Source organism: Rutidosis leptorrhynchoides, unplaced genomic scaffold, assembly GCF_046630445.1.
Source record: "Rutidosis leptorrhynchoides isolate AG116_Rl617_1_P2 unplaced genomic scaffold, CSIRO_AGI_Rlap_v1 contig22, whole genome shotgun sequence".
In the NCBI taxonomy this organism is placed as follows: Eukaryota; Viridiplantae; Streptophyta; class Magnoliopsida; order Asterales; family Asteraceae; genus Rutidosis; species Rutidosis leptorrhynchoides.
This window is the reverse complement of record NW_027266468.1, coordinates 61,320-84,178: the sequence shown is the minus strand read 5'-3', so window position 1 is coordinate 84,178 and position 22,859 is coordinate 61,320. Positions and strand designations below refer to the sequence as shown.

Below are 22,859 nucleotides of genomic sequence, written 5' to 3'. Positions count from 1 at the left end.
ATTTGTAAATCTTACCCTGGCCAATCGAAGGTGATTCATTAGATTATACCCATTTCTTATGTAGTTTGCTCAAGGTAAAACCTTGAAAGTGAGAATTTGTGTCGACAACCTTTCGTTCCGCTGGCAAATGTTGATTTTTGAAAGGGGAAAAAAAACACACTTTATTCAATTGACTGGTAAATTTGTGTTATGCATTTGAACTCCGATGTGGAGACTAGAAACCATGCTACTTGAGACAAGCAGTTATCTTATTGACTGTATTATCCAGTGCTTCACTACATACATGATAGATACATCAATGCTAAATAATCAGGAGCTCATTTTATGCTGACACTTTCTGAACTACTAAAAGTTAAAAGATGATCCTTTCAAAGAAGGTTGGATACGTTCTCAAGTGTAGTCAATCATTTACATAAGGTATATATGAAACAAGTAATCATTCTTCCAAGACAAATGAGCCCTCTATTCTTTTCTCCACGGTCTGCAATGGGAAAGTCAAAGGTGTATACAAGTCATCGTAACTCGAGTTAACGGCAGGCTTGAACTCATATGGACCTTCTTTCACTCCCCAAACCTGTCACAAGCAAAACAATTTTTGTTGAATATTTTTCCTTCATCCCAAGTCCTAAGCAAGTGAAACGAAATGTAAGAAAGTGAAACAAACCTGATTTCCCTCATCATCGTAACCCTTATCCCACATATGTACCTCGTTATTCTTCAGAATTGAAAGTTCTGAAGTACAGTGCGTTGCCCCATTCTGTTGCAAAGAAAATAATCAATCAGCTGATGCGTGTCTGAGAAAAGATGGCCATTTAACTACATGAAATCAGTTCAGTTTCCCAAAAATTCCACTAATTTACAAGAATACTACAAAGTTTCAAATTTCAGAAACAGGAAATTCATTTATCAAAATATGGTGACATTATAAGAACTTCTTTTAGTTACTGAGAGATTGGAAACTAGATTTCCATGACCAAACAAGCCAAATTCTAGTTCCTAGTAGGTAGAGATTAAAAGGCACAAACCCATGAATTTGGAAATCCGCCTACTGGAGTAGAGCCTTGATATAAGCAACGTTTTCCTCTTTCACATCGTTTGAGATGTATTGTAGTTAGGTGTTCTGCAATGTCCTGAGTAAAACAATTTGCATGATGTTAGCGCATATATGCATACACCAACCGCAAATCCTAATAAATCAAACAGAAATGTTTGCAAAACGTTGCCAGGAATAAATGGTCCTATTCTGATATGGTATGACAATAACTATGGATTGAGGACAAAGATTTCCAAAGCTTTTAAAAAGTGGAAGATACCAAAGGCACACAAAGTTTCCATATAAGTCTTGTGGGAAATATTACAGAACTATAGAGATGATAAAACATGATTTGCTCCTTACACTTATGACTTCTTCTGTCTGTGGACGCTGGGCCTTCGGTCGATCACAGAAATTCTTATACTCTTCTGGGTCTCTAATTGCATATGAACTCACCTGCCCCACAAATAGAATAGAGAATATATTTAAATGCTGTTTGATCCGAACATGAGAATGCAGAATATGCTGGCCTATTTAAAAAAAGAATGAAGGAATTGCTGGCAACAAAGGAGAAAATATACAAAATATGCAAGTATACTACTGATGCAGACACGTATAGGCCGAATAAGCACCTCAAAATAGCAAGTTCCATAGAAATAGAACATAAGTTAGCAAAGCCTACCTCAACATCACATTTCAACTCTTTTGGACAAGGCTTCACCATATAAAATCTCTGTCATAAAACCATTAAATCAAAAGCATTTAAGGTAAAAAGTTCCTTTACATTAAACCAGACAGAGAAAAAAAGTTCAACAAACATGAAGACAACAGAACAGGATTGGAGAAATATTAACAATATAGGATCCATGGATGCTGCACCTGGCGAAAGGGTCTTTGAGGAGTCCTCCAAAATGCCTAAACACCCAAATAAGAAGATTACCGCTTAACGAATGATCATTAAAATATAGCAAAATTGAATTATGAGAGATTTTGAGTTAAAATAGAAACTTGACGCTGACCTGTTCAAAGTACAAAACTTTGGAACCATCTACCATCTCTGCTGCTGGGCATGTTAGCATTCTGCATAGATACCCTTACTAATGTTAATGAAACATTGTTCTTCAAAAAAAAATGTTAATGAAACATCAAGCAACCATTGATACGTGTGTCTGTATTATTGGTTCGAAATGGTAAACAAACCTGATATTGAAGTAATTATCAGGATCTCTAGACGCTTGCTCCTTAGTAAACTATACCTCCCAAACAAAAATTACAAATCAAAATCGAAACTAATATCAAATTAATTTAAGAAAAAAGGTAAAAATAGTACCTTTTCGCCGCTAAGAGAGTGAGAGACGAAATGGGCATGGTCCCATCGAGTCTTAGACTTAGTGAATCGTTTGATCAAAAGAGCACCACCGATTAACACAAGCGTCTTCACCACTAAGCCTTGAGCTATGCTCCATCCATTGTTGTTCTCATCCGAGCCCGTCACCATTTATTTATCCAAACGAAACAAAATACAATATAGCCTGATTATCCAAATTTCATTCACCGCATTCCTACACTCTGCACACAAATTTCGTGCATGGCTCCAAAATTATAAAATCGAATTTGGTGTTTTGAGATTTGATTGAGAGTAGTAGCGGAAAACGAAAAGTGTGGTGTGGTGTGGTGGAGTTTTATGGTTGCCACGTCATCACTCCTCGTTATTGATTTTTGGTGATGATGAGAAGAAGTTTGATTGACGGTATTGATTTGTTTTGATAAGTTCGTCTCCATTTTTACATGTTTTCGAAACTCTTCTATGTGTCTGTAAGCGTTTGGATTAAACTGTTAAATGACCAAACACGGCCTTATGGCCACAAAAATTATGGACAAGCCAACAAATCACGTTGTTGGGTCAAGTGTTTTGTTTCCCAGCTCATATAAAAGGCCTACTATGAATTATGGGTAAATATTATAAGCCTCCTAAGGTATTTCTTATTTTACGATCTGCCCCACTAAAATTTTAAATGATATAATTCCCCCTTTACTTTCACTATTAAAGATTCGATTTCATTCCAAATGACCCCATAACATATACAAATTGACCTCATTATCCTAAAAAATTTATAAATTTATATAAATGACCCATTATATTTCGAGTCCATGCTCCGCAAGCAGGCAAGTTTTTTCTTGTTCGCATCAATCTCGATCTCAATGCTTGAGGGACTTCGATCCTTTTCATTTTTCAGTGGTAGTGAAATTTTCTCTATACAATATCTTTACTGTTTGTAGTTGATGGATTTTCGAAAATCTAATAAAAATTGCGGCTATATCTAAATTATGTTGTTACAATAGAAACGATAAATGCAAAAGCACATAACACATGGCTAAATGGCTAATAGGAGTAATAAAACTAGTTATATGATGATATAGATGAGCTATTAGTGGCAAACTAAATGGAAGAGACGAGTCGAGAAGAAACGACAAAGAATAAACCCTAATAAATAGACGAGAAAGTTGATATCATCATCATAGATTAATGGTGACATGTTATCATTGCCGCTGCGCAAAATAATCGCTGGCGAATAGTCCCCTAGAAAAGGTGCCCCATACATTGGAATCGATAGTATCTTTTTATCTCCATTTTTATATCCTTAAGTTTATCATCATCATCATCCCCAAAACAGTAAACAGGAGCCTGCCATTTTTCATCCTCAAGCACAGCTCCAACCTCAAATGTCATCACATGAGCACTATATCCTACAATTCAAATACAATCAATTAATAATTGAGAAGTTGAAATCATGGAATTGAAGATTTGAGTTTGTTTGTGATGGTTACCTGTATAGAAGATAAAATAAACAGGCCTTTTAGTGACGACATCCTCAGCATACCAAATGAAGTCAACCTTCTCCCACACGTTGCATAAGAAACCGTCCACTTGTTGTTGGCCGAGATAGGTGGCCCCGTCCATCCAGTTTGGTCGGAGAATTCCGACCGGAAATTGTAGGACTCGACATTCTTTGTTAGAGTCTAAGGTGTAGATGAAGGAAGTGTGATTATCCCATTCTAGATCGTACGTCAGCTTTCCGAGCTGGTCCTGGATAATGTTGAAGTTGCGTCCATTTGTCCAGTCGTACCATAGATTAGTTGCTTGGAGCGTCCCACTCCTGTTCATGTAGAGGAGCGAATGGAATTGATGAGGCCATGGAGTCGGGACTGGCTCCGAGGATTCCGAAACAGAAACCGATAAAATGATGATGAAGATTGGAATGGAGAAGAAGATGCTCATCTTCATCCTTGAACAAAAAGCTAATACTCCAGTCCACTATATTGAATGATAGATAATCCATATGTGGATTAGCTTTTATCCTTTGGAAAACAAAACTGAATTGCCAAATTTGCTTCATGCAATGCAACTATTTTGGCTTTCCAATTATGAAAAAAATTATGAACCGAACCGATTTCTTTAGAAATCATCCAACCAAATCAATTCAGTTCAGTTCAATAGGTAAATTTTGTGTCCATCACTAAAGAAGGTACTATTAAACTATGCAAAATAGAGCCAAACAGAAGCATTTTCATTCACAAAGAGCTTTCTGAAGTTCAACAGAATCACAAACACGACACATTCTTGGCTTTTCACTTCAGCCTAGACCTTATTCGTATTAGTCAAACTGACACTTGTACAAGTATCACATAAATTATTACATTTTCATACAAACACAGTCTTCTTCTAGAAAATGATAAGAAGAAAAGCATCATAAAATGTGAACTACTGGTTTCCTGCAACAGGGCCATCACGACCTTTCTTGATGTCATCCCATCCTCTTACCCACGGCTGGCCTGGCGTAGCTCGAGTCTCGGGGGCAGCATGTTTATCCAGATTTTTCCTGACATTCTCATGCAATGCAGAGAATACCTATACCAAAACAATGATGTATTCATCAGATTGAAGACAGACTATATAAATGATGGAAAAACAAAATGCAACTGAAATGTTTCAGATTCTCACAGGATTTACGCTCACTGTCTCGGGTGCTTGCTCCTGACCAGATAGCCACTTCCATAGATCAGGGTTTTCCTGCAAAACAAATATAGGATATTCACGAACAAGAAAAACTAGAATTCCAATCAGCAAATATTGTATCTCAATCTCTCTTTTGAAGCCTATATACACCAATTGCAACCTGATTAGAAAGATATCACAGAAATGAAAGAAGATTCAACTGAATCACTCAAATTGGTTAAACAAGCCTGAGAAAAGTCAGCAACAGCACAGGCTTTCACTATGTTAGTAATTCTCTACGGCTAGTTGCTCAATGCCTTTCTAAACTTGTGGCACAAGAAAAACTTTCACATTCCCAATAGCTGATTGAAAGAACATTAGGGTCCAATTTACAGTAGATATAATATATAGACAAGTGTGAACTTAGAAGCCTAACCCTTTCAAGGCACTGCTATGCATTTTTGCACCATATCTTGAGAAACTAAACCCAGCAATGTGGCATATAAAGTTTCATAAAGAATACAATGGGTCACCAACAAACAGCCAATTTAGATTAATTCGTGAAATTATACCCCAGGCAGACATATTGCTGATTCCTAGGCAGATATAGTCTCGGCCGATATGCAATGTTATACTCTTTTGCGATCAAGTCAATTCTTCAGATAGTAACAAGAGACACTGAACTCAATTTATTCAAAACGAGAAAAAAAGGCATTGTGTTGCGTGTAACAACTAACAACAAACAAGAATATCGTTTGAGGAAATTACCAAGTCGAGGACTTGGAGAAGAGATTTAATCCCATTTTCGTCCATGGATTGAATATGCTCCTCAACCCATGTTCCCAGAACCAAATCCAGCTCCAAATATCCTCTCTGTTTGCTTCTATACATCAATCTACACCAAAGTTACGAAAACCCATGAATGATCATTCAAGTACTCGAGCAGAAATCATCGAAATCATACATATACAAAAATCAAACTAAAGCAACATAACAATAGGGAAAACCTGTTAAGTAAACGCCGTTTGCTCTCTTCATTGGATAAGTCGATTTGAAGTGACTCAGAGTTAGAAGAAAAATAACGTGGCACCAAATAGTATTGAGGCCTATCAAAGAGAAGAAGAAGGCCAAAAAAAACATTGTTAATTACTTGATTTGATCAAGTACATAATAAGATATTGAAAAGAAAAAAGGGTACCTGAAAAGTGTACTCGCGCGAGTGTTAGTTATTGTCCGAGCGGATACGGTGGTGGAATTGAGAATACGGTGGACGTTGATCAGAGCTCGCTTGAAGCTGGCCATTTTTTTGTGATAGATTTGTTAAGCTTCGGTATGCTGGAAGAACGAAAGGCGACGTATTATACCGAAACAAAAACTAACAAAGGGAAGTGTGGCTTTCTTTTGTCCACACGTGGGGGGGCTAATTAGACGTGGTGGGATAAAGGGACAACAAACTCTCAAACTAAACAAGTTTAGAGACGTAATAATGTTTTTTTCTTGGATCAAAGGTTTGAAAATGGTTCGTAAATCCCTGTAATTTTCTGAATCAAGTTCAGAAGTCCCTGTAGTTATTTTTTGGTTAGGGTGCGTTTTTTTTGTCTCGATTCGATCGTGATTTTGGATGATTGAGTGTGATTTTGGTTTATTAGATGAGTTAGTGGATGATTGAGGTATGATTATATATGTATACATACTATAATAATATAAAAAAGAGTGTAGGTAGATAGTGGATGATTGATGTGTATGGTTGAATATATATTATAATATTTTGAAAATGTATAATAGTAGTTAATGATATAAAATATAATATATTTAACTACGATAATTTATATGAATTAAATTATGTTTTGTATTAAAGTGAATTAAGGTGAATCAAAGTGAATCGAGTGAGTCAAGATGTAACCGGAAAAAACAAAAAAACAGGGCCTTAGTTTCTGCTGATGTTATGATTACGGAAAGCAGAGTACGTGTTGAAATTTGGGTGTTGAAGGGCAAAATAGAACAGAGATGGAGAAGAAGAAGAGATTTGGGAATTAGGGATTTTGACTCTGCAATTCGACTCTTGACGTTGAAGAAGAAGAAAGAAACGACGCCGTTTCATTCATGGCTTCACTCTTCCTTTGCCCAAAAACGACGCCGTCGCTGCTTCACAATGAGAGAAAACAAAACGGCATGATTGGTTGCGTTTTGTGCATAGAGGCTGCACACCATCGAAGCGCAGCGTTTTGCTTCCTCTGTGCAGCAGTTGGGCCGCGCGTTTCACTCAAGCCCAATGCTTCCTCACTCGGCAGCCCAAGTCATTCTTTCATCTGCTACGGCCCAAGCCAGTCTTCATTCAGCCGGACAAGCTGGGCTCACTCCACTCTGTTCGGCCCAGCTTCACTCTTCCTGGTCAGTTGGGCTGCGCATCTCCTCGGCCCAGTTCACTCACTCTTCCGGCAGCCCAACTCTCCACTTCAAACAGCTGAAGCTTTGCTTCTGTTCGGGCCAGTCTTCAGCACTTCACAGTTGGGCTTCACTTTCCTCTGCTGGGCTTCGCTTGCTGGTCTGCTGCCTCCACTGCAGCCCACTCAGAAAGACAGCAAGTCACCTTCACTTCACTGCTGGGCTTCCTCATCTCTTCCGTCAGCCCAGCTCCATCACAGCCTAATCAAGACAACAGATTCAGTTGCTTGTCCAGCAAGAAACTGTCATCTCCTCCAATTAGTTTGCTTCCAATACAAGCAACAATCAACAACTCCAATCAACACCATACCTATCAACCAGTCAACCATTCCAAGCATGGTATCCCTAAGCATGAGTTTGATTGTGATGATAAGCATGAGTATGGTTTTGTTTAGATTAGACTTATTGCATAAATTCCTTTCATTACCTTCCATTAGTTTTAGGCTTTGTAGTATAAATAGATCAATAACTACTTTGTAATTCTTAAGTTGAAACCATCAACAAGAAATCTTTCTCTCAATATTTTGTGATCCACCTCTAAATTTCAACAGTACGTGGCGTGTTGAATGATGTCAGATGGATATAACTAAATTTTTTCAAGAGAAGATGAAGAAATGAGCAAACAAAAGCAAATATTTCATGACCCACGAAGCGAAAAACGGATTAAAGTGATGATTGAATAACATGAATAAGACGATGGCAAACACTTTCTATAATTCTCAAGCTTGTTGATAAGTCTAAATTCAATGAAAAGGTTCATATAAACCAATTCATTATGGAGTAAACACATGATTCTGCATTTCATGTCTCACAACGTGACTGATAAGTGGCCGTCTTGAGGTTTCTTGATTTACAAGTTTACTTCCCGTCTCTCTGCGAAAAGCTTGCCAGCTATTGCAATGTCTAAGAGCAATGAGAGCCATGTCAAGCCCCATGCTCGACTGACGTATTCCCAGCCCAACCTGTCATGCAAGTTTTCACCCAGCCAGGGCAATGGCAGTTAATATAAATCTTCCGATCACCTTCTGGCCTCTCAGAAAGTTCCTTTGCCACTATCCTCGTGTGGGCATAGCATAGACTGCAAGTTTTGATATTGAGTAGTCAGTGATTGTCTTGGGTTTCGTCGTCTACTTGTTTTAGAAATTTTGTTACCATTCCATCAACAAGTTTCTCTGAAAAGGATGTCCATGTCAGAAAGTTGTTTCAAACACAGCCCAAGCAATCTCAATTCTCAAGCAAATCAATTCATTTTCACTTTCAAAAAGATGTGAATAATAACTCGAACAAGATGAATGAAACAGATTATTATATTAAAGGGCATTGCTAATAGTTTTCCTAACATGACGAGGAAGATTAGTAAGGGGTTGTTTTACTCACATTACACCTGCCATTCAGTCTACCGAGCCGAGAACTCACATTTACAATACGAGCACTGGCAGATGAATTTCGCATCAATGGGATCATAGCTTTGGTCATACTTTTAGTTCCATAATAGTTGGTGGCAAGAACCTGATGTGCAAATTCTACAGAGTTATCAAATCCCAGATTATAGTTAACTCCTGCATTATTTACCTGTAACACAGACATTTACAAACAAGTATTCATAAAAAACGAAGAGGGGTATAGATAAGATTGGAGAAAGCAATATGTACAACCAGAATATCTACACCACCATATGTTTGTTGTACCCAATCACAAAACTCTCTTATAGACTCTGGTTCTAAGACATTGAGTTGATGGAAGTCCACATTCAGACCATCTTCTCGCAATATCTTAGCTGCTTCTCTGCCAACAGCTTCGTCTCTAGCTGTAAGTATAACTTTCAAGCCATGGCCAGCAAGCTGTCTGGCAATTTCAAATCCAATTCCTCTATTCGAACCAGTCACCACAGCAACTGTTTCTGAAGACCACCACCTAGTAAGAAAAGAATCTTAAAGCATACATAATCATAATTTGACAATAAAATGAAAAACCCATTTGGTCAATGTAAGATTTTTACGAGAAAAAAAAAACCAAATTTATGGTTTGATTGGAAGAACCTTTGTTGATCGGAGTAGGGAATTGTTCTGAGATGGGAAATCTCTTGCAGTCAGCTTTCTCTTCTCTCCTTGGCTTTCTCTTTCTTCCCCGTCATTTTCTCCTCACATTCAATTCACCTCCAATGGATTTTCTTGATGATTGATAGAAACAATTTGCAGATCTTTGAAATTTGCAGGTTTTGGTAGAGAAGCAAACTAGCAAAGCAACTTGGCAAACAGTGAGGAAGAAAGGAAGTGATGGTGTCTAACGGCGTTGCTTTGACGGTGTTAATGAAGCGCTAGTTCACGTCGTTATACGTTGTTACTACCTAAACTTGCTTCCAGTTTACAAAATAGTACCTAAACTAAATTTGCTTACAAAACCATACCTGAACATAGAAACGTTAATTTTTTCCTATTATTGTTTTTTCAGAATAACATTTTTTTTTTCTGTTATCGACGGTTAATTGGGAAGGAGTGGAATGCAATATATATCTTCAAATTCTAATACGAGTAACCGTCATGTTTATTATATATTTTATATAAAAAATATGAACGTTAATTAGGAACAGAGATTAATTATAATTTAAAGATATTTTGATTATATATTAACAAGTAGCAACAAATTAATTAAGAATACAAAACAAAGAACTACAAATTTAATAAAATCAACAAAACCCAAACCAAACTAGCCCGGAATTTAATTTGTTGGCTGGTTAATTAGAAGTTAATTTCACGTCTCTCTGCAAAAAACTTGCCGGAAATAGCAAGTTCAGGGAGCAAGGCAAGCCAAACTCCGGTATCAGCTCCGTTCTCGGTGGAAATACTGCCAGAATAACCTGTCATAGCAGTTTTCACCCATCCTGGACAGTAACAATTAACATAAATCTTTTCACCGTCTGGCCGTTCCGAAAGTTCCTTTGCCGTTATCCTCGTGTAGGCATTCACTGCTAGCTTTGAAATGGAGTAGTCCGTCAATGTCTTTGGCCAACCACCTGATTCCCATGTCCCTTCGTGTACTTGTTTCAGGAATTCCGTTACCATCCCGTCAACCACTTCCTCCGTTAAGGTTTCCACGTCAGAAAGTTGTTGTCTCATTGTCTCGTCACGGATTTTCTGCAAACAGAAATGTTTAATTCCATATTTTTCTGATTAAATGTTTAATTTTATGGTAATTATTATTGCACACTGTTATTGTTATGTAGCACCGGGGGACCAGTACGCTTCCCGATTCGGTAGGAGTATCTGAAAAACGATAAATCGAAGAAATCTGGTAAAAATATTACTCCCTAGTCCCTCCCTTTCGTAATAAATAATATTTTATATTTTTAATTCATCAAAATAGATATGTATCTAGTTATTAATTTTATTAAATATGTATATATTTAGAATGTACATAAAAATGTAAAATATAATGTATTGAGGTAGTAATAGTTATGTACGAAAAATTATTAGGAAGGTTTGAAGAAAAATAAAAGACGGTAGATTTTAGTAAAATTGAGCTTTAATTTTAAATTAGTGTTAAGAAAATATCAACTTTTTTAATAAAATTCCTCGTAAAAATGGTGACAGATTCCCAACGAGTACCGGTATCGGGTACATTGCAGGTACGCGGTACGACGCCCTAGAGAATAACGTGTGCTTCGTACAATTAGTGAATTGAAATTGTTGCCTTGATACTTACGTTACGTTTTCCATTGAGCCGTCCCAGACGCGAGCTGACACTTACAATTCGAGCACCAGCAGAAGAATTTCTCATTAGAGTGATCATAGCTTTGGTGATATTTTTGGTGCCATAATAGTTTGTTTCAATAACCATATGAGCATTTTCTACAGAATTATCATTTCCGAGATTGAAATTAACTCCTGCATTATTTACCTGTAATTTTTAACAAAACTAGTTAATTTTAAGAATTAATTCTTTTAAGAAAGAATATTTTAGAATTAATTAATGCTTTAATTAATTATTTTAATTACCAGAATATCTACACCTCCATATTTTGTTTGTACCCATTCGCAAAATTCTTTGATCGATTCTGGGTCTATGATATCGAGTTTTTGGAAATCGACAGTGAGACCTGTTTCTTGCAACACTTTAGCAGCTTCTTCTCCGACAGCCGTGTCTCTAGCCGTTAAGATAACTGTCAAGCCATGTCCCGCCAGTTGTCTAGCGATTTCGAATCCAATTCCCCTGTTCGCACCAGTCACCACCGCAACTGTCTCCGATGACCACCACCTATGCCAATATTGAAACCATAATTAACAAGAAAAAAATCTTAGGTATAAAGTTTCTAATATTATATGCATGCAAATAAACATTTGTCACATTTATATGTCAATATTCTTTCTTTTAAACATTTTTTTAAAAATATACTAATATCAATTGATATTATACATGTAACGAATAAATGAAGTTCCTACCTAAGAATTTCCTAGTTAACAAGTAACCGTATAATTCATTTGAATTATAAAAAATGCTATAAAACAAGAATTTATCAACCTTTGATGATCTGAGTATGGAATTGTTCTGAGGAGAGAAATCTCTTGCAATCTCTGTTCTTTTCGCACCTTCGATTTCTCTTTCTTTCCTGTCATCTCCTCCTAACACAATCCTTTTTACCTCTTGGAAATTAATATTTTTGAATATTATTTCATTTCATTTCTTTTTCTTCTTTTCTTTTTTCTCTGGTGAAAAATGTTAAACAATGGTGTTTTGTGGGTCGTTTTTGCCTCATAACATTTAGTAAAATGCCCGGCAACCTCACAATCGATTAACTACCTTTTTTTGGGGGTTGGCCAATGTCTTGAGTAGGAATAGGCGGTCAAAGTCAAAACATTCCATTTTTAAGTTTTCCATTTATTTACAACAAGACAAATGTGGTTCAAGAAGATCATTACATAGAAGAATCAAAATGTTAAAGAAACTTGCATTGGTGTGGTGTTCTTATAATATGAAATGATTTGTTTTCGTTTTCATGTAATCTTTGTTGCATATTAGCAGCAATGTTTTCTTGTGTGACTAAAATGCAAAGGATTTGCTTCCATAAAATGTTTTTTTTAGAAGTTTTGCCACCTTTTAAAAGCTCGATTAAACCAAGTCGTATCGATTAGGAAATTGACCCAAATGAATCCTAACACTTCCGAGTTGGAGTGATTCGGACCTCCAAAAATACCTTTTAAATAGTGGAATCAAACTATATTTAACAAAATATAACGTGAAACGGTAGAACACTCCGATCCTACGCTTCGACTTAAAGTTCCAAAGAATACACCAATACAAATAAACATGTGGAGAAAGAAAGATTCAAAAAGAATATTAAAAAAAATTAAGAGCTAAAATGAAAAAGATTCCAAAACTTGAGAGAGAACTTAGCCCAGCCAATATGTCGTACTATAAAATTTTGGAACTAAACTAAATTTAACGAAACATAATATGAGAATGATAGAACACAGTTCCCATCGATACTACATTCCGATGTGAAGCTCTGGTCGCTCCTACCTATCCATTTAGAGGGTAAATAATGATGTGTCAGACTATGTCGGAACATAGGATCGTCCCGAATCTCCCGATCCCGATATTACCCCAAACTCAACATGTAAATCTTTTAACATGGGCTTAAACTTTAAAGTTCAAGACTAAATTGCAAGCAATTGAACCGATCTGCTTTGACAGGCCCATTTTGAGTGTGCTACTTTTGAAGTAACTTCCTTTTTTCGTAAAGACATTGTCATAACTCATACGCGACAAGATTTTTTATTTTATTTTTTTATTGCTAAAAATAAAATACGATTTTTGTGATATTATATATTTTTTTTTTTACTATTTTTCCTCTTATCAGTTCCCTTTTTTTAACTCGTAACATCATCATCATTCATCAACCCGTCATCGACTCCCAAGTGGTTCCCTTTCCTCTCACCAGGTACCTCTCATCAAAATCAATTTGATTTGATCATGGAATTCTTTTCATAGTCTAAAAGACCTTACTCCTAGACTGATTACAATTTTGACTCGTTCATCTCTATATATTTCTTTATTTAATTTTTCCCAATTTTTGACTCTCCAGAAGTAAAAGAAAAACCAGAAAAGTCCATGAATGTTTGCGTTTTCCTGTTCCAATGCCAATTTCTAGCACACGCTATAAAACCCACTTGAAAAAGAGTTTCCTTTTCTCGATTCTACTATACCTAGATCTACCAGTATATCGAATTCTATCAAATCAATCAATTAAACATGTCTGGAGCACGACAAGCTGTAGAGCATCATGTGGGGTTGCCCAAATTGGAGGCTCAGTCTCCGGCGAAGGCTAAACCGGGTTCGGGCACAGGACCCGATTGTAGCAACGCCGTAAAAAAATCCGGGCAAGTGTCTATGGATCATGTTCTTCTTGCATTGCGCGAGACGAGGGAGGAGAGGGATACTAGAATCCGTAGCCTTTTTGATTTTTTCGATGCCACCGATGTTGGTTATTTAGATTATTGCCAGATCGAGGCTGGGTTGTCTGCATTACAGATTCCTTCTCAGTATAAGTACGCAAAGGATCTGTTCAGGGTGTGTGATGCCAATAAGGATGGGAGGGTTGATTATCACGAGTTTAAGAGATATATGGATGCTAAAGAGCTCGAACTTTATCGGATTTTTCAAGCTATTGATGTAGAACACAACGGCTGCATTTTGCCTGAAGAGCTCTGGGATGCACTGATTAAGGCTGGTATGCTTTAGTATCTTCAGCTTCTTTTTAATTATCGACTCTGGATAATATGTATTCGCGGTGGTAATGTAGTTATGTTTGCTATGCCAATAGGCTATAATCATATTTTAGCATGGCCTTGTGTTTCGCGTGTCTTTTTGTTCTTTGGCCAATAGCGCGATTTGATGATAAGTTAGTTTGAAGTAGCTCGTGAATCAGATTATTTAAGGTAGGAACATAATAGGGAATTATTGATTGTGCTTTTATGATGGTACATCAAAACATAGGCTGTCATAGTTTATGAAGCTGGAAACTATGTTTTTGTATATCTGTAATGGTTGTATTATATTGTGATGTTGCCTCAATCCTAGTTATGATTTCGGAATCATATACTTCTTGTGGTTTAAAGTGCAAAAGGTGGGGGTTTAGGAGGAGTTATTGCTTGGTTTTGGGCTTATTTGGTAGATTTTGATCCATAAGGTTTTGTTTATTTATGCTTAAGGTTGAAGTTTTTCATTCAAACTGGCATAGGATACTGTTGTTTTCATCTTATAAGCCATGGCAGTTTCTACTTTCCAGGAATTGAAATTGATGATGAAGAGCTTGCACGTTTCGTGGAACATGTTGATAAGGACAATAATGGAATCATAACATTCGAAGAATGGAGAGATTTCCTTCTACTGTACCCGCATGAAGCTACTATTGAGAATATCTATCATCACTGGGAAAGAGTATGCCACGTAGATATTGGAGAACAAGCTGTTATTCCTGAAGGCATGAGTCAGCATGTCAAGAAATACAAATACTTTATTGCAGGGGGCATAGCAGGAGCTGCTTCTCGAACAGCTACTGCTCCTCTCGATCGCCTAAAAGTGATTTTGCAAGTCCAAACAGAACGAGCTTGTATTTTGCCAGCTATAAACAAGATACTCAAGGAAGGTGGTCTATTAGGTTTTTTCCGAGGCAATGGGTTGAATGTTGTGAAGGTAGCCCCTGAAAGTGCAATCAAGTTTTATGCTTATGAAATGTTAAAGAAAGCCATTGGAGGGGAAGACAAGCACGATATCGGTGCGTCTGGGAGGCTTTTAGCCGGTGGCATGGCTGGTGCAGTGGCTCAAACCGCAATCTACCCGTTGGATCTTGTCAAAACTCGGTTACAGACTTGTGGTAGTGAAAATGGGAAAGCACCCAATTTGGGAAGACTGACAAGGGACATATGGCTTCATGAGGGACCTCGTGCCTTTTATAAAGGCCTCGTACCCTCTCTTCTTGGGATCATCCCTTATGCTGGCATTGATCTTGCTGCCTATGAAACCTTAAAAGATTTGTCAAGGGTGCACATTCTTCATGATACTGGTATGAATATGTATATGTTAGTATTTTACTTCTTTTCCTCTTTTTTTTTAATAAAAAATTAATATATTTTTATTTTTACTGTTCAAACAGAGCCAGGTCCACTTGTGCAACTGGGATGTGGAACAATTTCTGGTGCGCTTGGAGCAACGTGTGTGTATCCATTGCAAGTCATCAGAACAAGGTATGATCTAACACATGTTGTGTTTTTATGACAGCTGGAATACAGACTCATTATTACACTCCAAATACTAGCTGGCCAGTATTAATGTTGAAAATTTTCATCGTTTTGTTTAAAATTGGATATTGAATTGATTATTGCTTTTCCAGATTGCAAGCACAACGCACCAACTCTACGGATGCATACAAGGGAATGTCGGATGTGTTTCGGAGAACTTTTCAGAGAGAAGGTTATAGAGGTTTCTACAAAGGACTCCTACCGAATCTTCTAAAGGTTGTTCCAGCGGCAAGCATTACGTATATGGTTTATGAAAAAATGAAAAAGAGTCTAGATCTTGATTAGTATCCACTTCTTAACGTCAACCGAGTTGATTTTATAGCGGGAAGTAGGTAATTGAGTATTGATGACGATGATAAAGAGAATAAGATCACTAATCAAGCAGGTCATATACTTGTCTTTTTTTCTTTGGTCTGGATGAGTAGGTGATGGTTCCCCATCTCTGAATGGGGCTGGCCTTGTAGTCAGAAAGTTTTCCCCTTTGCTTTTCTGAACTAAAAATTGATTAAAATTGGCTTATGCTTACATTATTCAAGTTAGTCTTCAAGGTGATAGCTGTGTAGTTTTATGTCTTTATTTTTATTCGTCTACACTACAATATGAAATCAAAGATGCAGAATTTTATTCGGCTATAAAGAATCGCACATTATGGGGAGAGTGTCCTCAAAACAAGCAGAGGATAGATAACATAACATAAACAAGATACAATCAATATGTTACAAGGCAAATAGTTTTAATTTCTCAGCTGTAAATACATTGCAAACATATCTTTGGAAAGTAAATAACTTGAAACAAAGAAAAACATTATAAAACCAAACCTGAAGAAAGGCTTAGCCTTCCCTTTGCCTCAATGACTTGCCTGGTTTCTTCATCTGTCTCCATTCTAGAGTACAGAAGAGATCACCCATTGGTTAAGACGACATCCGACAACTTCTCCGTTCTCGTCTCCATCGTCTTCGTCCTCTTTGTCCGCCATTTTCTCGTTGCCGACAGACAAAGCTCGCTGTTTTAGACTAATCAGACTAAAAACTGTGAAGAGCAGTTTGATTCTTGTCCAAATGTTAATTCCCCTCGACCATGTATATAAGGATTGCAAGCTTGCTGCCTTTTTCTTTAACAAGAATGGGACACAGATCATTAGAGGATGACACATCATTGTGGTCCAGTCTTTTCTTATCTCTAATAGTGTTTTAATTTTTATTATTCCCTCGGGCTTTTAGTTAAATTACTCTATTAAGAAAGGAGATACCCACACCACAACACAGAATGAGCCTAGTCATGACTCATATGATAGATAGATAAATGAAAAGTTAGTTAAAGTAGTTACTAGACAACAGCATGGTGGAGTCTAAAGAGGAATTATAAACTTATTTTATCATCATTTTTGGCATAGAAAAATCATCTTACTTTCCTTTTGTGTATTGGGGTACATTTGCTTTGCACCGTCCATATTTTAACCTCATTGATAATGGTTGTGAGAATCTGTGTGGAATGGCATTAATCCTTCTAATTAAATTGGCCCCAAACATAATTCTAATGGAATATTGGCCTACTGAAAACGAATTGATTCCCTTAATACAGATTACATAGTTGAAGATTTTTTCTTTTTACTATTTAAAAAAAAAAAAACTATTTATTGTGAGCTCGAGCAACAGGGGTTCAACGATTGATTTAGCCATACAATACAACATACAGTATATATATAATATGTACTTTCTAGAGTACACGGTACCATATATTCATCTATATTTCATTAGTATTTCACTAGAGTTTAAGTAGAAAAAAAGTCTAACCACGTTACAGCTCTTTCAACTTATACACAGATCCATCCCTGAGCGAGTTGTAAGTTGTTAGTCGGTTTGAAGGTTGGATAAAGTCGTGTTGTTTCCTCATGCCTTTGATCACCCGTTGCTCTTACTCTTAGGCTAACACTATAGTAATTTTATTTAGTGAATACTTTGTTATTAATCAGTCTAAACTATTGAAAGTTTAATAGATGGATAGAGAACCTAAAAATTTTAAAACTTATCGGAATAGTAAAAAATCCATTACTTGAAAAAACAATGGCAAAATATCCACTATTCTTATGTCTCAGAAATCCTTGAATTCGTTAATTCATCAGTGGCTACGTGAAGGAGAAGGAAGGTAACTCGATAGATATGTATTGAAATGGAATTTGTATTTGGAATATTAATATTTAAGGACTTCTTCCGTATGTACTGGTGGACGTGCCGGAGTGGTTATCGGGCATGACTAGAAATCATGTGCGCTTTGCCCGCGCAGGTTCGAATCCTGCCGTCCACGTTTCTTCAAAATTTCTTCCGAAGTTTTTCTTTTGCGTAAACTTGGAGAGTCGAACAAGCCTACAACTCGGGAAGGAAATCTAAACAAGCCTAGAAGTCAAGGAGGTATAAAGAAAGCTACAACTAGGGAAGATTTTTCAAGGTATAAACAAAGCTACAACCCGGGAAGGAAATCTAAACAAGCCTACAAGTCAAGGAGGTATAAACAAAGCTACAACTAGGGAAGATTTTCCAAGGTATAAACAAAGCTACAACTCGGGAAGAGTTTAACAAGCCTATAAGTCAATAAGGTCTAAACAAGGCTACCACTCAGGAACAAACGGGAATATTTCCAAGGTATAAACAAAGCTACAACTCGAAAATATTTTAACAAGCCTACAACTCAGGAACAAAAATCTAAACAAGCCTACAAGTCGATAAGGTCTAAACAAGCCTACAACTCGGGAAGGAAGTTCTAAACAAGCCTACAAGTCGAGAAGGTATAAACGAAGCTAGGCGCGTCACTTGGATCCTCGACTCACTTCGGTTACACCTCTGGTAGATTTTAACAAGGTGTAAGCAAAGCTACCACTCGAGAAGCTTTTAGCAAGCAGCCTACAACTCATGAAGGAAGATCTAAACAAGCCTACCAGTCGAGAAGGTATAAACAAGGCTACAACTCGGTAATATTTTAACAAGCCTACAACTCTGGAACAAAAGTCTAAACAAGCCTACAAGTCGATATCTAAACAAGGCTACGACTAGGCAAGGAAAATATAAACAAGTCTACAAGTCGGGAAATTCTAACTAAGTTTATAACTCGCAAAGATTTTAACAAGCCTACAACTCGGGATTTTGAAAAGTTTAAAATCAGCCTACAACTCGACACAAGAATTACTACTCAAGACGGGAGCGGACACCTTGGCTTTACGCACATCTTTCAGTTACCGATCAACGGGTTTTCTGGTTGACCATTATATTATCAGCTGCTGTTGTCTTCTCCATTACACAACAATCGTCCTCCATGTGTTAAATGCTTACACGAAGAACAACATATGAAGCAATCAAAACTTCAATCAAGCAATGCAAAACCATCAAACAACTCCATCAAGTCCACTTTCAATCCATCACGACTGGACTCATCTCTCTCTACCCTTTACCCATCATCCCCCCTCCGGAAAATTATAAAAGTATAATGAATTTTTAAAAGGTGAACGGAATAATGAGAATTGGGGGGAGGTAGACAAATCTACAATTTTCGGGTTTACAAAACCCGGGACAAGCTCACTAATTACATGATTATCTATTCCCGGGAATACCATTCCCGGGACAAGCTTAATTAAGCATTTCCGGGTACAAAGAAAAAGTCATTCCCGGGAATGCCAAACCCGAGACAAGCTTAATTAATCGTCATTAGCAATCCCAGAAATCCCAAACCCGAGAATAGTAAATGGTGTTCACCTTTTTGAAGTTCCGTTACACAACGGTATCGTGCCCCCCTCATCCTCCCCACTTTGACCAACCTTATATCCAAATCTTCATCTTCTATTGTTCAAACCTCTAATTATGCAGACTTGTTATTCAACAGCATCCCAAACCCATCAACGTTTTGTTTCAACACTATCGTTAGAGTACACACAATCCTATCTTCCCCTCTCTCTGCCTTCCATTTGTTTGTTCGAATGCGACGTCTCTCTGTTCCTCCTGATTTTCACTCTTTCCCTTTTGCTCTCAAGGCATGTGCTCAACTTCGCATCCTCTCTCTTGCGCAAATGCTTCATTCCCAAGTTTTGAAATTTGGGTTTGGTGTTGATTTGTTTGTGTTGAACTCTTTGGTTCCTGTTTCTGGTTGCTTGAATGACGCGTATAAGGTTTTTGATGAAAGTTCTTGTGTAGATGTTGTCACTTATAATGTGATGATTGATGGGTTCGTAAAAGCTGGAGAGATTCTACGAGCACGGGAACTGTTTGAGGAAATGCCACTAAAGGATTCTGTTTCTTGGAATACGCTCATTGCAGGGTATGCTCAGATGAATCATCCCAAGGAGGCTATAGAGCTATTTAAGCGAATGTTGGTGTCCAATTCAAGGCCTGATAATTTCGCATTGGTATCTGCTCTTTCTGCTTGCGGGCAACTGGGAGAATTAGATCAGGGGAAGATAATCCACGGTTACATTAAATCGAATAGAATTCGAGTTGATTCATTTCTCTCAACTGGGTTGGTTGATATGTACGCAAAATGTGGAGATATCGAGACTGCTGTTGATATATTTGAATCAAGCGAAAATAAGAACTTGTTTACATGGAATGCCATGATAGTTGGGCTGGCTATGCATGGACACGGAAAGTTATCACTAGAATATTTCTCCAGAATGATGCAGTCTGGTTTAAAACCTGATGGGGTTAGCTTTTTAGGAGTCCTAACTGGTTGTAGCCATGCTGGTCTAGTTGACAAAGCCAGACAACTTTTTAACGAAATGGAAGACGTATACAAGGTTCCTCGCGAACTTAAGCATTATGGATGTATGGCTGATTTACTGGGACGGGCTGGATTGATTAGAGAAGGAATAGAGATGATAAAGAGTATGCCCATGGGAGGCGATATGCTTGTTTGGAGTGGTTTGCTTGGAGGCTGTAGAAAACATGGCGATGTTATGATTGCTGAGTCAGCAGCTGAGCATGTAATGGAGTTGAAACCAGAAGATGGTGGTGTATATTCAATCATGGCCGAGGTTTATGCTAAGGCAGAGAGATGGGAAGACTATTTAAGGATTAGGGAATCTACAGATAATAATAAATTGGTTAAGAAGAATGCTGGTTGTAGCTTCATACAGTTGAATGGGGTTAAACACGAATTTGTTGCAGGGGATGATTTGCATCCTCAGACTGATGAGATACATTTTGTCTTACAAGGAATCTTAAGCCACCAAATTTGAAACATCCAAATGTACTAAAACAACATATTTGGAGGCACTTGGTCTTTTCTCAAAGTAAGTAAATCTTGTGTTTATTGATCAATTTTCATTTCTGTTGGCTGACTATTGCTTGAGACCATTTTATTTTATTTTATTGAGACCATTTCAGTTGAAATCTAGAAAAATGAAAGTTCATTATGTGTAGTTACTTAAGCTACTTAATTAAACTTTTAAATATTAAACTTTTAAAAGCTTGTTAGAATTTGGTTGTTTTGTCAACATGGTCATAAATAAGGACTGAGGTATTTATTAAGTTATTACTTCAAGTAGATATTTGGAATATAAAAATAGTTTGCAACAGTGTTGTGAAATGACGTGCCACTTCAAGAGGGTTCTATGAAAAAAGGTGTAGCCTTTCCTCTATTACACTGTTGACGAGTGTCTCTTCTAACTTCTGCATTGTGCTACGTGTCTCCAGAAACCTCTCATCTCTCCAAACTTTTATAAATTCCAACCGAATGCACAAATTAAACCCAGAAGAAAGCAACGAAAACACAAAGCGAGCTCTTTTATCCTGTTCTCTGGACTCTTTAGATAATCTTCTAATCAACATATCTTGTAATCATGGCTTTAAGATCATCAATGGTAAGCTCCTTTTTTTAACAAAATTGCATATTTCTCAATTGTTCTGTTCTCATCAGCTTCTTCTGAACTTATCTGCTCTTTGATTTTGTCAGGCAAACTTAAAATCAATGTTAACTCGGACTAGGGGTACTGCAAATTTCACCACCGCGACGACACTGAAGCTGAGACCGTATACTCCAACCGTCGACGAGTTTGGCCACAGTGGAACCTCCAAGAAAGTGCCAAGGAAAGGAGACTACGTTCCTGTATACGTGGCACTTGGCCTGATAACTATGTCCGTTTCATTTGGGTTGTTCACTGTCTATCACGAGCTTAAACACGCTCCGAATGTGCACTTAAAGAAGAAGAGAAGAGAGACACTTCCCGAAGTATACGATCCTGATAAAGTTTTGGAGGAAGCAGACGGGTATCTGAAGAAATCATTCTTTAGGAAAATAGCTCATGTTCAGGAATTTGATAATGGAGTGAATTCAATGAATAATACAATCACTAAAGACGTCTTTGCTCGCCAGCCTAAGGCGGAGACTCTTAAAGAAGTTGGTATTAATCCTAAAGAGGTCCAGCCTCCGATTAAGCTTCCATAATTTAATTTAGTGAGTAATTCTGTTTTTGGAAATGTAGAAGTGCTTCGTGGGTTTCTGTGTGGGAAGGAAGGAGGTTTCTGGATCCTTCCTTCCTATGTAAATGTTCAAGGAACCATGATGGAATAAAAAATGTTTTTGTTTTGGATAAGGATGAAGCTTATTATGGATGTGTTTTCTTAGTCCATTTTCCAACATACTGAACTTTGAATCATCTAGTTTTTTGTTGGAAGTGACATTTTTGCCCTTTTTACTCTCACTCACATGCTTCAAGCTTTCAACTCATCATTTGAGTACATCACATGCATAAATTTGGATTAGTACAAGACCTAACTGTAACAACAAATGCAATTAGATGAGAGTAAAGTAATTTTTTTGGATTCAATTACCCTCACCTTTTTGCTTCACCATGATCTACACATCAACAAGCATCCTTTATCCAAGGATAACCAAACTTGGCTTCAGTTGCTTGATTCTGTTTCTGTCTTGTAAATCTTGAAATATTGGAAAAAAAAGGTTACAAAAAATGGAAAATGCGCATCCAGGGAATCGAACCCTGGTCAGTACCGTGGGAGGGTACTATGATACCACTACACCAGATGCGCTTGTTGACGGTTGTATGCATTTACGTTTAACTATCCAAAATATAATCATCGACTGCTTT

The 22,859-nt window shown here is 37.2% G+C and overlaps 7 protein-coding genes, 2 non-coding genes and 1 pseudogene across 11 annotated transcripts; 4 read left to right on the top strand and 6 right to left on the bottom strand.

Moving 5' to 3' along the window:
- Positions 1–436: 436 nt before the first annotated feature.
- On the bottom strand, positions 437–2,531 carry LOC139882031 (chromophore lyase CRL, chloroplastic-like). The gene is made up of 9 exons (XM_071866415.1): positions 2,364–2,531; positions 2,234–2,283; positions 2,053–2,113; positions 1,913–1,948; positions 1,716–1,766; positions 1,397–1,489; positions 1,026–1,130; positions 665–757; positions 437–574 (listed from the first exon to the last, which is right to left on the bottom strand). The coding sequence occupies exons 1-9, from the start codon at positions 2,529–2,531 to the stop codon at positions 437–439; spliced, it is 795 nt and encodes a 264-aa protein (XP_071722516.1).
- A 1,083-nt stretch (positions 2,532–3,614) lies between these two features.
- On the bottom strand, positions 3,615–4,319 carry LOC139882020 (uncharacterized protein At4g14100-like). The gene is made up of 2 exons (XM_071866401.1): positions 3,863–4,319; positions 3,615–3,781 (listed from the first exon to the last, which is right to left on the bottom strand). Exons 1-2 carry the CDS (start codon positions 4,317–4,319, stop codon positions 3,615–3,617), a joined length of 624 nt encoding a protein of 207 aa, XP_071722502.1.
- A 477-nt stretch (positions 4,320–4,796) lies between these two features.
- On the bottom strand, positions 4,797–6,332 carry LOC139882030 (succinate dehydrogenase assembly factor 2, mitochondrial-like). Of its 3 annotated transcripts, none has more exons than XM_071866412.1 (5): positions 6,229–6,332; positions 6,038–6,136; positions 5,775–5,925; positions 5,037–5,105; positions 4,797–4,943 (listed from the first exon to the last, which is right to left on the bottom strand). In XM_071866412.1, the coding sequence occupies exons 1-5, from the start codon at positions 6,330–6,332 to the stop codon at positions 4,797–4,799; spliced, it is 570 nt and encodes a 189-aa protein (XP_071722513.1). The 3 variants fall into 3 exon arrangements, with proteins under 3 accessions (XP_071722513.1, XP_071722514.1, XP_071722515.1); XM_071866413.1 differs by having other exon boundaries at positions 5,799–5,925; XM_071866414.1 differs by having other exon boundaries at positions 5,799–5,913.
- Positions 6,333–8,112: 1,780 nt separating this feature from the next.
- LOC139882019 (uncharacterized) lies at positions 8,113–9,621 on the bottom strand (annotated as a pseudogene).
- A 592-nt stretch (positions 9,622–10,213) lies between these two features.
- LOC139882027 (uncharacterized) lies at positions 10,214–12,088 on the bottom strand. Its single transcript, XM_071866408.1, has 4 exons — positions 11,994–12,088; positions 11,471–11,729; positions 11,178–11,372; positions 10,214–10,609 (listed from the first exon to the last, which is right to left on the bottom strand). The coding sequence occupies exons 1-4, from the start codon at positions 12,086–12,088 to the stop codon at positions 10,214–10,216; spliced, it is 945 nt and encodes a 314-aa protein (XP_071722509.1).
- Positions 12,089–13,724: 1,636 nt separating this feature from the next.
- LOC139882029 (calcium-dependent mitochondrial ATP-magnesium/phosphate carrier protein 2-like) lies at positions 13,725–16,057 on the top strand. The gene is made up of 4 exons (XM_071866411.1): positions 13,725–14,202; positions 14,761–15,537; positions 15,628–15,718; positions 15,865–16,057. The coding sequence occupies exons 1-4, from the start codon at positions 13,725–13,727 to the stop codon at positions 16,055–16,057; spliced, it is 1,539 nt and encodes a 512-aa protein (XP_071722512.1).
- A 1,801-nt stretch (positions 16,058–17,858) lies between these two features.
- Positions 17,859–20,990, top strand: LOC139882018 (pentatricopeptide repeat-containing protein At5g61800-like). The gene is made up of 3 exons (XM_071866400.1): positions 17,859–17,917; positions 18,056–18,274; positions 19,526–20,990. The coding sequence occupies exons 1-3, from the start codon at positions 17,859–17,861 to the stop codon at positions 20,988–20,990; spliced, it is 1,743 nt and encodes a 580-aa protein (XP_071722501.1).
- Positions 17,995–18,076, top strand: TRNAS-AGA (transfer RNA serine (anticodon AGA)). The gene has a single exon. It is a non-coding gene; the product is annotated as a tRNA-Ser (tRNA).
- A 603-nt stretch (positions 20,991–21,593) lies between the features above and the next one.
- LOC139882016 (uncharacterized) lies at positions 21,594–22,198 on the top strand. Its single transcript, XM_071866399.1, has 2 exons — positions 21,594–21,614; positions 21,707–22,198. Exons 1-2 carry the CDS (start codon positions 21,594–21,596, stop codon positions 22,196–22,198), a joined length of 513 nt encoding a protein of 170 aa, XP_071722500.1.
- Positions 22,199–22,729: 531 nt separating this feature from the next.
- TRNAG-CCC (transfer RNA glycine (anticodon CCC)) lies at positions 22,730–22,800 on the bottom strand. The gene has a single exon. It is a non-coding gene; the product is annotated as a tRNA-Gly (tRNA).
- Between the last annotated feature and the right edge of the window lie 59 nt (positions 22,801–22,859).

Bases quoted from the DNA above. Each gene is read 5' to 3' on its own strand.
- LOC139882020 (XM_071866401.1), bottom strand. From the start codon at position 4,319: ATGAAGATGAGCATCTTCTTCTCCATTCCAATCTTCATCATCATTTTA. The intron at 3,782-3,862 runs GTAACCATCACA...TTTGAATTGTAG, and splicing joins TTATTTTATCTTCTATACAG to GATATAGTGCTCATGTGATG.
- LOC139882018 (XM_071866400.1), top strand. From the start codon at position 17,859: ATGTCTCAGAAATCCTTGAATTCGTTAATTCATCAGTGGCTACGTGAA. The intron at 17,918-18,055 runs GTAACTCGATAG...TTGCCCGCGCAG, and splicing joins CTACGTGAAGGAGAAGGAAG to GTTCGAATCCTGCCGTCCAC. The intron at 18,275-19,525 runs GTATAAACAAAG...ACCTTTTTGAAG, and splicing joins CAAGCCTACAAGTCAAGGAG to TTCCGTTACACAACGGTATC.
- LOC139882031 (XM_071866415.1), bottom strand. From the start codon at position 2,531: ATGGTGACGGGCTCGGATGAGAACAACAATGGATGGAGCATAGCTCAA. The intron at 1,490-1,715 runs GTAGGCTTTGCT...TTTGTGGGGCAG, and splicing joins AGTTGAAATGTGATGTTGAG to GTGAGTTCATATGCAATTAG. The intron at 1,131-1,396 runs GTAAGGAGCAAA...TGTTTTACTCAG, and splicing joins AGACAGAAGAAGTCATAAGT to GACATTGCAGAACACCTAAC.
- LOC139882027 (XM_071866408.1), bottom strand. From the start codon at position 12,088: ATGACAGGAAAGAAAGAGAAATCGAAGGTGCGAAAAGAACAGAGATTG. The intron at 11,730-11,993 runs GTTGATAAATTC...ATATTGGCATAG, and splicing joins CCATACTCAGATCATCAAAG to GTGGTGGTCATCGGAGACAG. The intron at 11,373-11,470 runs GTAATTAAAATA...TAAAAATTACAG, and splicing joins ATGGAGGTGTAGATATTCTG to GTAAATAATGCAGGAGTTAA.
- LOC139882030 (XM_071866412.1), bottom strand. From the start codon at position 6,332: ATGGCCAGCTTCAAGCGAGCTCTGATCAACGTCCACCGTATTCTCAAT. The intron at 6,137-6,228 runs GTACCCTTTTTT...TCTCTTTGATAG, and splicing joins CGCGCGAGTACACTTTTCAG to GCCTCAATACTATTTGGTGC. The intron at 5,106-5,774 runs GTTTGTTGTTAG...TTTGTTTTGCAG, and splicing joins TTTCCTCAAACGATATTCTT to GAAAACCCTGATCTATGGAA.
- LOC139882016 (XM_071866399.1), top strand. From the start codon at position 21,594: ATGGCTTTAAGATCATCAATG. The intron at 21,615-21,706 runs GTAAGCTCCTTT...TGATTTTGTCAG, and splicing joins TGGCTTTAAGATCATCAATG to GCAAACTTAAAATCAATGTT.
- LOC139882029 (XM_071866411.1), top strand. From the start codon at position 13,725: ATGTCTGGAGCACGACAAGCTGTAGAGCATCATGTGGGGTTGCCCAAA. The intron at 14,203-14,760 runs GTATGCTTTAGT...TCTACTTTCCAG, and splicing joins GGATGCACTGATTAAGGCTG to GAATTGAAATTGATGATGAA. The intron at 15,538-15,627 runs GTATGAATATGT...CTGTTCAAACAG, and splicing joins GCACATTCTTCATGATACTG to AGCCAGGTCCACTTGTGCAA.